The following is a 14,401-nucleotide window of genomic DNA, read 5'->3' as shown; positions in this document are numbered from 1 at the left end:
AGACAGAAGATGATGACAGAAAGGTATCTAGGCCATGTCTGGTCAAGTCAAGTCAAGTCAGATTTATTTTTAAAGCGCATTTAACATGCACATAGTGCAATCCAAAGCGCTCCACAAACAAGACACATAACAACAAGACACAAGATGCCGGATGGAGCGGCGTAGTCACCAGCGTACCCATGACATCAAGACAAGACAAATACATTTAAAAAATAACAAATACAAAAAATGCCGGATGGAGCGGCGTAGTCGCCAGCGTACCCGTGACACCAAGACATAGTGGTGACGTTACGATGGGGACAATCATCTTCTCTGACCCCTCTCTCCCTCATACTCACACAAACACAAAGCTTACAACGGAGTTCCCAGCCTGATACGCTGGGAACTCTGGCTCACCATAAATGAGGGCATTAACCCTTAAAGGAGTACCGTCACACCGGTGTGATGGGAATGTTGAGAAATGAACGTTCTAAAGAATATCTGGGTTCATTGAATTCAACATAGAATTTTAGAACCTTCAATTGTTGCGGAACTTAGAATGTTCAAAAACCTACACCTTTAAGGGTTAAGGAGCACACTCTTAAGCCCCACTCTTCTAGGGCAGACAGCCAGAGATGGCAGCATATGATAATGAGAGAAACATCTGCATAGTGCTGGAAACAGAGACGAGAGCAGGAGCCTGTGAGACGACAGAGTGTGTCAATGGAATACACAGACCCAAGGGGTCAGATCATAGGAGAGCCATGCTGTAATAGATGGTAAGAGAGAAGGATGGAGAATCAGCAGAAGAGAGCCCAGATGGTGTGATGGTTATAACACAATGCAGTAATGTTAATAACGTCCACTTTCTCTCTAAAGTTAGCACACCCAGAGTGGTGGAGGGCCGAGGCCTATAAACAGAATTATTTCTGTCCAGGCGGCGAATGGCCCCAGATAAACATCCTGCCCTGGTCACAGTTTTGATTGCTAACACACACACACACACAGCAAAGTAACCACAATTACAGTTAAAGGCCGGAGATGGACCAGCTGGACAGAGGCCGAGATAAAGCCCAGAGAGATAAAAACCCAGAGGAGCTAGGGAAGATGTATACGAAAGGAGAAGAGGAGAATGAGCATTACAACCAGCTCAAGTCAAACACACACACACACACACACGACAATTGACTAACACATCATCTCATCTGTGCTCACTCCTACTCAGAATTATGGCTGTGCATTCTTACAGAGGGCGGTGACAGGGCATTTCCTAAGACACTGTCCAATTCCCGTCAACAAAGCAGACAGGCCCACATATCTGACAGGCCCACAAGATGATCCAGACATAGACACTGTAATAGCAGAGTAAGGTGATGACGGACAGCTCTGCAAACCAATCTAACTTCAAGGCAAGACATGACAGAACGCATTGCGTCACATGTGTGCTGCAGTATGCTACTGTAACTGTTAGAGATTAGAAGGAGGTTCACTAAAAAGCTCTGAGTCACTTCCTTAAATGAGTCACAGGGCCTCCATGTAGCGTTGAAGATTAGACACCACTCCAAACCCCTGATTACAGCCCAATAACCACCAATGAGCACCCAGCACCTCCTCTGGGCCACAACCCGTCTCTTTCACTCCCTCTTCCCCACACACCACTTTCCTCTTGGCCAGGGACTTCCTTGGCTCTGTCGGTTTCTCTTCTTCTCTCGGTTTTTCCCTCGCTTTTATCACTCGCTGTCCGTCCCCATCTCCTTAATCCTACTCTTCTTCAGCACACTCTTCACATCTCTGCAGCTCTCCAAACTGCCTCGCCCTCTGCTGTTTTTTTTCATTTCACCATAATCTAATTGGCTGATAAATCCAGTGTGCTTAAATGGCAAGCCCATAGCAAAACACATTACTCAAAGGCAACTGAGGTAAACAGAAGTCATACAAAAGCAAACATCAGTTCAGAACACCTTTAGCACTCTTGCAGACACACACTGGGTGTGTGTGTGTGTGTGTTTCACTCTCTCCTCCCCCTCCTCTGACCCCTGATGACCTCTCTGGCCCTTGTCCTTGTCTGAGAATGCCATCAGTCCTAGAGCAATCTGCTCACCTTCTAACCGTCTGAGAGAAAGATAGAGTGAGTGTGTGTGTGTGTGTGTGTGTGTGTGTGTGTGTGTGTGTGTGTGTGTGTGTGTGTGTGTGTGTGCATGTGCGAGAAAGAGGTTATATAAAAACAGTAATCAACTGATGGAAAAAAGTGAACGGAATGGAATTGTGCTTATGAGAACATGACATTATGTTGGTGTTTAGGTGTGAGAGAGTACAAGAGAACAAGAAGATGCCTATCAGAGTGAGTTCATGTTTGTGTTCACAGTGTGGATAATGGCTAAGCAGCTATTTGCTTGAGTGAGTCAGTCTCTATCAGCTCAGCATAGATTTTACCTTATAAGGGATGTGTGTGTGTGTGTGTGTGTGTGTGTGTGTGTGTGTGTGTGTGTGTGTGTGAGTGTGTGAGAGAGAGAGAGGGAGAGGGGAAGAGAACGAGGGTGGGAGAGAGTGTGTAAGAGAGTGGATAGAGGAGTGACAGATACTGGTCATTCTGTGAGAGCTGCTGGCATGTGGCCAACTCTGCGGGTCGGAAAAAGGGAATGAGTTCGGGGAGGGGAGGAATAAGTGTCCACACGCATGAGGGTCAGAGAGAAAGAGGGAGAAACAAACACACTCTCCCGCCGCTGGACTTGTGGGAACAATCCGGATCTCTCCACTCTGTCATCACAAATGTCTCCTCCTACAATGCCTGAACAGCACACATTCTGTCCTTCCATTCTACACCTTTCCTCTCCATCCGTCACTCCCTTTCCTTTCATTCCCTCTCTTGTGTGTGTGTGTGTGCGTGTGTGTCGGAGAGGATAGAAATTAAAATTGTAAAGACACAAAGATTGAGTGTGTGTGTGAGTGTGTGTGTTTGTGTGTGTGTGTGTGTGTGTGTGTGTGTGTGTATGTATTCAAACTGTTTGGTGCCAAGCTCAGATGTGTGCGATGACCTGCACAAAAACACTGATGAATGCAAGGACATGGCACACTTTTGGACAGGAGCGTGACCAGGATGACCTACTAACATCCATCTCACACTCCCTCACACACACACACACACACACACACACACACACACAGACACAAAGACGAATGCATGCACAAGTGGGACAGACACCGTTCCACTTCTCAGTGGTGGCAGAAGCACTATTGTCTTTCAGGCACCTCGACAACAGCACACACCATTCATTGCCATGACGATCTCTACTGTGGTCTCATCACTGGAGACAGACGGGCTAGGGGTGTGGGGCCACAACCGACACGGACACACACACATTATCTCGCATACATACATACAAACAAACAATCCAACAGACAAAGAGTCTCAGTCTTACAGAGATGCCTTCTCTCCTCTCTCTGTCCACTTCTCTATCACCAGGCCCTGCCCTGTTCTACCAATCCAGTCTCTGGGGGAGCAGCCAGAGGCCTGAAAGCCAAACAGCAGCTTCCTCTGTGGGAGCACAGGAAATGCCTGCACCAAAGGGATATATTTATTTATTCTCTCTCTCTCTTTCTCTCTCAAGTCACACAACTAACGTTCTCCACTCTCTGGACAGGTGCTAGCGCTATAAGAGATGTCCACGAGTCTTGGGTGTGTGGAGGCGGACGGCAACTTGAGCCTGTTCTTGCAGATTAAATACTCCCTCTTCAAGACTGGGGCTTGGTGTCGCGGGGGCTTCGACAGGGCTGCTGTGGCTCGTCACTGTTCTCTTGCTTCAGGGCCAAAAACAACTGGGACCACGTCAGCTCTTCATCACTCTGTTATCACAGAGCACAGTAGCATGTACATGCTTCCTTTACGTGTGTGTGTGTGTGTGTGTGTGTGTGTCCAAAGCTCTGGAGTAACGTTATGTTCTGAAGGTCAGGGCTAAATAAAGGGGAAGATGAAAAAATGTCTTTATTAAGCAATACTGGGATCTGACAAACAAATAATTGAAGACAAGACTAAGTCATACTGCTTACAGTCTCTCTAATTGACTCCATCTAGCTCACTGCACTTACTCCCAAACACCCACCAAAAGGGGCCTCAAAACCTGTACATCTCGACTGACCACTGGCGTCTGTGCACACAGACACACACACACACACACACACACAGATACAAACACACACAGACACACACACACACACAGACACACACACACACACACACACAGATACAAACACACACAGACACACACACACACACACATACTGCCTTAAGTACAAAAGGTCAGTTGCCCCCTTTAGCCCTAGGGAGCCATCCCATAACTCCCGGGAGTTTCAGGTGTGCTGACAGGCTATAACTCGCTTTTGAGGAATACCCAAAGGGACAGTGCTGCTCCTCTGTGGCTGGTTATGCGACAAATGGATTTTGTGAACTCCTCATCCACATAGCAAAGACTGGTAAAAACACAGCTGCTAGATACGTCTTTTTAAAATGAAATTTCTAGCATAACTTATGCAGCTACAATTAAACAAGATTATTATCATAGCAATGGCAGCATGAGATGGCCAAGAACAGCAAAACGTGGTTTGGGTGAAAAGTTGTGCAAAACTAATTAGCACGTACGCATTGCAACTCAACGACATGGTGAGGGCTTTGAAGGGTGGAAATCAGTGAGACGTGATTGGATAAAATTGGGACTGTGTGTTACGTATCTATTCCAAAATGGCACCTATGATAGTAACGGTTGTCTTCTCAGGAATTGCACTGAATTTCTACTGAAAGTTTTAGGCCCAGAAAATGCAATTGTGGAGTAGACAAAAAGCTGAAATGCAGCAAACCTTTTTTGTGAAAATGATCACTTTCACTGCTGTGTGTGTGTGTGTGTGTGTGTATGTGTGTGTGTGTGTTTGTGTGTGTGTGTGTGTCCAGTTAGTGTGCAAAGGGCCCAAGAGACTATACATTTTTAAATCTGATCCTGCAAAATATAACCACGAGCCCATCATAACACACAAAAACACACACACACACTCAACACAAACAGCTGAAAATAAACTTAGACAACAGGAATTCCAAAGCTGCAGGAAACTTTTCACATTTCACTCTCCCCAGAGAATCTGTGACATTTGAAAGCCTGAGACAGAGAAAGGCCACGAGACGGAGAGGGGAAAGAGAGAGACCAACCACCAAGAGCTGCCAGAACAGTGAAGGGGGGCTCCTCCAAAGTAAACTTATTGCTTGGAGCTTAGTGAGACTTTTGTTGCCATTTTGTCTGTACCTCTCTCTCTTTTACCCATGCACACACACACACACACACACACACACACAATACAACCCAAACACACACAAACAAACAAAATCACACAGGTCTTCACATGAGAAATGGCTATTTTTACATGTGAATCTCTTTGGGCTATCAGAACCTCAACCACAAACTGTGGTATATAATGACTGCAAGATAGGCCTCCCTAATAAAGTGGGCTGGTCTCTGAGGAAAAACAGACAACTCACTATGTGAGACACAGATCGGTATGCGTGTGTGTGTGTGTGTGTGTGTGTGTGTGTGTGTGTGTGTGTGTGTAGGGTCCTCTCTTTAGTCCACTGGTGGGTGTGTGCGCGTGTGAGCGGGAGGCTGTGAGCATGTGTGTAAGCTTGCACGTGTGTAATCTCCTTCCCTGGGATCTCATTTCATTCGAAGTCTGATGACAGGTTCATACTAGCTCCCTTAGGAAAGGCACACAGGGATGAGCCGACCCCTCTCTCTCTTTCTGTGTGTGTGTGTGTGTGTGTGTGTGTGTGTGTGTGTGTGTGTCATTGAGTCATTAAGACTTGACAAGCAGGTGCTACCTGCATAACGTTCCCACATACATCTCTGAGGTTATCTGCAGGTTTCTGTGTGTGCGCACATATCAAGCCTTTCAAACATCTGTGTCTCCCAAACAATAAGAGCTGTGAACAGCCCAACTACCCAGGTTTGTGTAGGTCACAAACATACACACATACACACAGATATCACTCCCTCACAGTCAGTCCCTCTTTCCCCACACACACACACACACACACACACACACCTCAGTGGTCTGAGAGGAGGCATTCAGGGGGATTAGAGCAGTCATATGCCCTGAGCTATTAGCTCATTATGTGTGTGTGTGTGTGTGTGTGTGTGTGTGTGTGTGTGTGTGTGTGTGGAGAGAGAGAGTGAAAGAAAGAGTTTGTGGAAGTGTATCTGTTTGCTTGAAAAAGCACCTTCTGTGAGGGAGTGGGAGTGTGCATATAAGGTCCTATGTGTTTGTGTGATGGGGGCAGAACCGTGGAGGTGTTGTTGTCGTGTTGTAAATCTCCACCCTGACACTGATCCTGCAGCGGGCTGGAAATGTGGGTCAGGTCCACGTGTACAGAGCTCACTCACACATCTCACCAACACACACTAAGGTCTTTAGAACTAAAACAACACTCGTAAACATACCTCCCCCACCCACCTTTATCTACCCCCCCAATCTCTCTCTCACTCGCACGCACGCACGCACGCACGCACGCACGCACGCACGCACGCACGCACGCACGCACACACACACACACACACACCTTCCTTATCGTCTACTATGTTAGCTACGGGCAGAGCTGTCTTGAGACAGTGAGATGCAGAGGAGGAGTATAGATCAAATGGCAGAGTGAAGAATGTGAAAACCAGAATTGAATATTAGGGGTCAGGGTCCTCATGAACAGATCACCTACACGGTCCATACACAGTACAGCACACCTATGGAAGTAAGTACTTGATGGGCTCTATTTGCCTATTCAAGCCCGTAGGGGGTTGTAGTTCTAGGCTTGTCTGGGAGTGTCAGGTCTGACCATACTACTGTCAAGCCAAGACAAGTAAGATGTGCTAATGTCAACAGCAGCCTTCATTCAAGATTATGTACAGCTGTGATTTTTTTTTCTTACCTATTTGAATATCCATAAGCATTTTACTGAACATTTCACAAAGGAACCACAAACAACTACAAAAAACAACAAGAGACAAATTCCTCAGGAGGTGGGCACTAAAAATTCCCCTTACGATAGGCAGGCCCGTGAAATGTGAGTGATTCAAAGACAGGATAGGAATTAAAACACAGTCTAAATGATATGAAAGAGTTGAAGAACTGGCTGTATGGTTAATGGTGCAGCACAGAAAGTGATGGGCTAAATAGATTACCAGCTCATTTGTAAGCCAAGATAACCGCTCACTGGCAATTGCTCAGTGAGGATTACCTCAACAGCTAAAAACCAATAGGGTCTGACTTGCTGGAGAGGCATGAGGATGGATTTACTCCTATGGAGACCTGAGACTGACCCAGGCAAGTGTGTGTGCGGGCACTCTCTCTCACACACACACACACACACACACACACACACAGCTGACCCAGTCAGACACACACAGGACAGCAAAGGCCAGTGACCTGTGCATAGTTTTCTCACCCAATGCTTTTCCCATACATGGACCTCAGCCATATTTCATTAGTCCAGCCAACACACACAGGCAGGCAGGCAGACAGAGACAGAGACAGAGACAGAGACAGAGAGAGACAGAGAGAGACAGAGAGACAGACTGGCTACAAGCTACAGGCTCTGAGGACAAAAAGAATCAGGGTTTTTTCTAGTTTGATTTGAATGACCGGTGGAAGGAAGTGACCTGAAAGAGAGCAAGGAATCCTCAGCACCTCAAAAAGCATGTCAATGCAGCTCGGCTTTCACCCACGCCTTCATCTCATTCCCACATCACATTCCTCCACCATTCAGAGCACACACACATACACACACACACACAAATTAAGTTCTGAGTATGAACCTTACAGGGCATGAGTGAGAGTCTCACTCTGAGTGTGTGTGTGTGTGTATGTATGTGTGTGTGTGTGTGTGTGTGTGTGTGTGTGTGTGTGTGTGTGTGATGGGATGTGAGATTGCTTGCTAGGAATGTGATCCGCGAGGATAGTGGAACATTCCAAAAGGCCCTTTCCAGAAAAGGGAAAAATAGAGATGCAGGCTAGAGTTTGAGGGTATGCAGTGGGTGCGTGGGTGTTTGGATGTGTGTGTGAATGAGAGGTGATTCAGCTTCAATTGACAAGTCCTCTACTTGCCTCTCTGTGACCGTGAGCTTGTGCATTTCCAACAGCTTACACATTTCTGACCCATTTCCTTCCTGCCATTCCAAGCCTTTTGTCTGTTTTAGTGAACTTGTGAGCATGCACATGTGTGATGACTCAGCACCCGACTGTCTTATCACCACTCTTCTACATGTCTGCAAGAGCATGTGGAGCCCTGATGAGTCAACCCTGTCGGACAGGTCTGTCACACATCTATCTGTCTGAGAGGCTGGGAAATGGGGTTAGGTGTGTATACTGGCACACACACACACACACACAAACACATCTATACATCCCTCTAAGCTCCAGGCAGTCAGCAGCTTTAACTAACAGATAGTGCTTTGGGTCTCACACAACTGACACAGCAAACCAACAAAAAAAATGGGGCTGTCTTATTTCATATATAGCCTATCTATCTGGGCATATATTTGTGAAGTAGTGGAGTGGGGTCTATCTAGTGCAGCCCTGCTGTGGGAGTCACACAAACACATTTTGAGATTTTAAGATGATAATTGTAGAAGTGTACTGAGTAGAGGTAGGAGTCACTTGCACTGGTGGGCTGGCTAATTTTACACTGGACACAAGGCTGGGGTTCTACAGGCTACTCTGGATCTGGTGAACAGCAGCTTGTCATGGCAACCGATCTGGAGAAAATGGGCTACAGCTCAGTAGAGATATGTAATAGCTAGAACTGTTATAAGTATATAAACTCTTTTGATGCCGTGCGGGAAATTTGGTCTCTGCATTTATCCCAATCCGTGAATTAGTGAAACACACTCAGCACACAGTGAGGTGAAGCACAAACTAATCCCGGCGCAGTGAGCTGCCTGCAACAACAGCGGCGCTCGGGGAGCAGTGAGGGGTTAGGTGCCTTGCTCAAGGGCACTTCAGCCGTGCCTACTGGTCGGGCACGAACCGGCAACCCTCCGGTTACAAGTCCGAAGCACTAACCAGTAGGCCACGGCTGTTCACACAGTTACTGGGCATTGGAACAAGCACCAAATAAGAGGATCTAATATTTCACATTATTTAGCATGCATTAGCTGACCAGAAGGGACATGTAAAGGGACCGTACATTTGGAATGCACTGGAGGTATTGGCTGTCTTCTGGTTCTTGTAGTGATACAGACCCAGAAGTATAAATGACAGATGTGCATCAGCAGAACATGTGCTTGTCTTCTAGGACAGGGCAAGGGAGAAAGCTAAAATATTTGTCCACAGAGAACATGCTCAACCCCTAATGATTTGTAAATGTGCACAGCAGACCAGTGAAGAGGAACGTGTCAGTAGACGACCGGCAGCTGGATGAGGTAAACCACCTGTTCAGCCTGTGTACACATCTTCCAAGAGTCTGTTTACTACATTAAAAGATCAAGTCTAGGGATAACGGCAATCTTTTACAGCTGCTGTGTGTGTGTGTGTGTGTGTGTGTGTGTGTGTGTGTGTGTGTGTGTGTGTGTGGGGGATACTGGACTAATTCAGGGAGCAAAGAGGATTACTTTCCCACCTGCTTCCAGGAGATGCACGGAGACATGTTGGCAGGCTGCTGAGACCCTCCTGTCCTCTGTGATGTGGATGTGATTTAACCTGCTGTGTTTGTGTAGGTGTGTCCCCGTTGAATGTGCACTTAACTGGGCCTTCAGCCTTGGAGAAACAAATCTTTAAAATTGTCAAGGGAATCTGGATGTCCCACAATCAACTAGCCCACACTCAGCTAAATTATTTCATGAGGAACCCCAACTTTTGACTCCTTCTATGAAAAATGAGTCTAGGCTACCGTATGCTTGAGAGTGAAGGGTGATGTGACGTGGTGAGGGGAAAAAGGGGGACACAGGAATGGAAAAGCGGAAGGGTATGGAAGATTGTGTGTGTGGGGCAGATTACACAGGGAGAGACGTCAGTCAGCATCTCATTTCCTGAAAGGAGTTTTCCCAGTCATGCCCCGTTTGATTTTGGAATTCCGGTAGAACACAAAAAACCCATCGAGATCCCCTCGCACGCGAGCCCCACTCGTTCTGTGGCGATTCAAGCACATATGTGCGCCGCCATCTCCCTACAGAGAGAAAAATGCTCAACATAACATTCTCCGACCACCACATCCCGATCATAGGGTTAAAACCGAACTCATCTGCTTGCGGCAGGTGCTACAAACACCTCGAACTTCAAACGGCCCCAAATTCGCAAACAATATGCCCTGGTATGCAGTGAGAAAAAGTGCCCCATAATCTTCCAAAACAATGACATTTTGGATAGCGTTGTTTTTCCGTCTCCCGTAGCTCTTAAAAACGAAAACAAACTCACCAAATTTCGTAGAGACGGTTCGTCCAAGGTTGAGTAGTTTATATCGGTCATGCTGCCGGTCACCGCCGGGACAACGGTCCAGTCAGAAAGTTTCAAGTAAAGTCAAGCTTGGTGAATATCTTCCCAGACAGCTGGTGATCTTTCTTTCACCACACGATGAGAAATTCGCTACTGAGCGAACAGTAACAAAGTTGCAGACTTGATGTCCCAGAAGGCGGTCCGTTTGAAACTTCGCCCACAGGTTTTGCTACCGTTTGGAACTGCTGACTCTGGAGACGGATATCAAGAGATTAAATGAAGGTCGTGTTCGGGTTGCTCTAAAGAAGGCAATGGACACTTTTTATCCATTGTGCTTTCAGTGGAACGGCGCGTGGACAACGGTCTCTGGGGAATTCTTTCTGGGTCTATGAATGAAGTTTTCGTGAGCCTTTCGAGTCCCAAAAATGCTATCAAACTTTCACTGTGTCTACATTTCCACACCAACCAAGTCCCGAGACAAGAATTGAGTCAGCATCTGTAGGCAATCATGAAATAGACAACTGATATAACCGCTATTTCAGATGCAGTTCACGTTCCCACGAATATTCAACCGATGTTCTTCACCTTTTGAGTTTACAAAGTCAAACTGTTAGTTTTGATAAATGCACTGTTCAGTCTGGGTGAGCGCATGGCTTTAACCAACCTAAACGTCCCTTCTTGCCTGCTCAGTCTATTCTTTTGTAGCCCCTTGAATCAGACCGAAGTGAAGTAGAAAACAGGACTGCGCCTAATATTTGTTTTATTATATTGTTGATAGTTTTTCTTTCGTTTGGCCACAGCCGTCTACATGTCACCAGGTAGCCTAGTAGCCCAGTAGTGATTGCTCTCGTCCTGTGCGTTTCCAAGGCCCGCCCTTGCGGTGTGTCTGGCCAGTAGACAGCAAGAAAATTCAAACCTGCAGCAGTCCACGGAATTCGCCAATGTCTTCCATGATTGGTCAATTTAAGAATAGGCTAACTCGGTTTTTGGTGAGAGTCCCGATTTCAGGCTCGTAGGAAAATTTTTGAGGATGATGTTGGCCAATGTTCCTGAGTAGGCTGGGCTATAGTTGTTCTATAGTTGGCACGTTCTAATGACATTTTTTCCCTGAAGGATTTAGAAATAAATAATCAATAGGCAAATTATCATGATAATCCCATCATAACACACAGGCTACTACAGAACCAGTTTTGTGATTGCTCAGCTAGATTGTTCAAAAAGTTGTCCCATGTAGAATAGGTAATGCCTATTTATAGGTCTAAGACACATGCTTTATAGCTACCTTATGGTTATGGATTTGGCAGACGTCTTTGTCCAAAGCGACACATAAATACAAAACAACATAGGCTAATATTTAAAATTGAACAGGGAACAGATTAGAATGTTGGTCAAATATAATAAGGAGAATAGTAATAACAACAATATCAATTCAATCAATAGCCTAATAAAAATAAGCAATGAAAATGAGGGGAAAGGCAATAATAAAACAATAATGAACATTCAATCAATAATATAAAAACAATGACATGGTAAAACTACATTAAGGAGAATATCAATAATAAACAATAATGTCAAATTAATTAACAGCCTAATGAAAATAAAACAATATTATACAAACCATAACACAAGCGCTTAAACAACTAAGTACATGTTGAATAGGAATGTCTTTAGACCCCTCTTAAATGACCCAAATTTACCACAGGAACGGAGAGCACTGGGCAACTCATTCCACCAACATGGAACCACTGAGGAATAGAGTCTTGAACTAGATCTAGTTTTTATGACTGGTCGACATAACAGACACTCATCAGAAGACCGCAGTGGGCGGTTGGGGATGTAAGGCTTGATTATTGAATTAAAATAACTAGGAGCAGATCCAGTCAGTGTCCTATAGGCCAAAGTGAGAGATTTAAATTTAATTCTGGCTACTATAGGGAGCCAATGAAGAGTAACTAGGAGAGGAGTTACATGTGTCCTCTTTGGCTGATTGAAGACCAGCAGTGTTGGGCAAGTTACTTCAAAATCGTAATGTACTATGCATTACTTATTACTGTCATTTCAAAGTAATTTGTTACATTATAATATTACTGTCTCTGAATTCTAAGGCATTACACTACTATTGCATGACTACTAAGTTACTTTCACCAAAATATCTAGAAATATGGATTTGCCATTCTAAATGCAGTGTATTACGCTCAATGCAGCTCATTGCCCTTCCAATGGAGGGAGATGTGGTATAGCATAATGACTGAGCTAGGCTTAAGGCTAACAACATACAGTAAGAATGCAATAGGCGCAGTGCTCATGATGCAAAACAAGGAACAATCATAGTCAGAATTTTGTTAAAAACCGACAAAAGGTCAAAGTCTGGTAAATTGTGATATAAATACTGTAACTTTAAGGCCTAGGCCTGCTCAATAGAGAGCCTATTGTAAATCAAAGCTTAATAAAGACATGTCAAGATGGTGGCCTACTGGCCATTTCGGTGCCCTAAGTGAGTGGCTTTGAGTGAGTGACATTTAAATGGTAACTCAAACACCTAAAGTAAAATAAAAGGCCTATTATACAGACCATTACTGTGTGTTTTTTAAAATTAATTTCGGAAGAAATGCTGTTTTCTTATAAATGGTGCACGGTCACTTTAAGAGCATTGATCTTTAGGTTCTCATAATGCCCTTTTGCCAGCTCTTGTTTACAAGCCTTGTTTGTTGAGTTACATTGATAGCACAATATTAACAACAATATGCACCATGTTAAGTTGTTTTAAGCAGCCTTCATTGCTTTGGAAAGTATGCAATGACATGTTGCTTCACATTTCGTTTTGCAAATAAAAGTGAATTAGGAGCCTGGTATCCACCTAGCTATCTGAATGGATTTTTTGTCGACTTGGCATATCATGTGCTTCATGTAGCCTAAATGCTTGGGAAACGAATTATTAAAGACCCACCAATTCCATTCTACTACGTGGTGGAGATTGAGAGAACCCAAAAAGTATCAAACTTCCATGTACCATGGTGTTAGTGCATTCTGACATTGTAAACGTTATTGATGAAGAGTGAAACACAGTTTGCAGTAAAGCTACTATTAATGGGTTACATTTGGGTGCCCCCTCTGTCCTTTGGTGCCCTACGCAAAGTGCGTGATGCGCGTGGTGGGAGTGGTGGCACTGCCAGGCTACACAATCTTTTTCTGCATTTCTATCCCTTTATTCTCTTTAATTCAAGTTCACAGCTCAAAGCTGCATGCACTAGAAGAACATAGTTTGTGTTTTATCAAGAATAAAAAAGATTAGCGTGGCACCACTTTAGATGTTTCATTAAATGACTTGTGCTATTTTGCGAGGCATAGTGAGATCTTTCGGTTTCGCACACAAAGTGCACTAACTATTATGTTCTTCATATCCTTGTCTCTGACAAGCTAAAAATAATGAGCGTAGGCTTATGTCCATCCCAGCAAATGAGTCCGACTTTGAGTCTGCTGCAGCCACAGTCATCTTCAACCAGTATCAGGAGATACGTTCTACTATTTTGCGCAGATTTTTTCTCGTCTGTTGTTCTCGCGGTGGTGTTTGCGAATATGTATCAAAACAAAACAAGCGCTTAATTTTGGGTTAAAATGCATTGTAACGCGCGTTACTGAAGTTTGTACCGAGTAAATATTACCCTTTTTTTTTGTAATGCCTTACATTACCGCGTTACCGCAAACAGCAATATATTACAGTAATTACATTACTTTTGTAACGCATTACTCCCAACACTGAAGACCAGGCGTGCTCCAGCATTCTGAATCAGCTGTGATGATCTTATTACACAAGCGGGTAAGCCAGCTAATAGTGAATTACAATAGTCCAGTTTAGAGATGACCATGGTCTGAACAAGAGGTTGTATGGAATCTTGTGTCAGATAAGGTCTGATCTTCCTAATGTTGTAAAGCATAAACCGACATGATTTTGCAATAGAAGCTACAT

At 44.7% G+C, this 14,401-nt stretch overlaps 1 protein-coding gene across 4 annotated transcripts in view; it reads right to left on the bottom strand.

The window, feature by feature from the left end:
- The window catches only part of smtnb (smoothelin b), a 54,799-nt gene extending 43,531 nt beyond the window's left edge, over positions 1–11,268 (bottom strand). For 2 of the 4 annotated variants that reach the window (XM_076270573.1, XM_076270576.1), the window contains exon 1: positions 10,417–11,268. In XM_076270573.1, the coding sequence (XP_076126688.1) occupies positions 10,417–10,467 (51 nt within the window). In that variant the 5' untranslated portion in view covers positions 10,468–11,268. The remainder of the gene's footprint in view (positions 1–10,416) is intronic. The other 2 variants (XM_076270577.1, XM_076270575.1) reach the window with 2 other exon arrangements.
- Positions 11,269–14,401: the final 3,133 nt, after the last annotated feature.

The sequence above is a fragment of the Alosa pseudoharengus genome, unplaced genomic scaffold, assembly GCF_046254945.1.
Source record: "Alosa pseudoharengus isolate Yale_2024_CS ecotype anadromous, Long Island Sound unplaced genomic scaffold, YU_APseudo_1.1 YU_APseudo_1.1_scf_6, whole genome shotgun sequence".
Taxonomy (NCBI): Eukaryota; Metazoa; Chordata; class Actinopteri; order Clupeiformes; family Clupeidae; genus Alosa; species Alosa pseudoharengus.
Note: the sequence above shows the minus strand (reverse complement) of the source record. Positions and strands in the feature narration are given on the sequence as shown.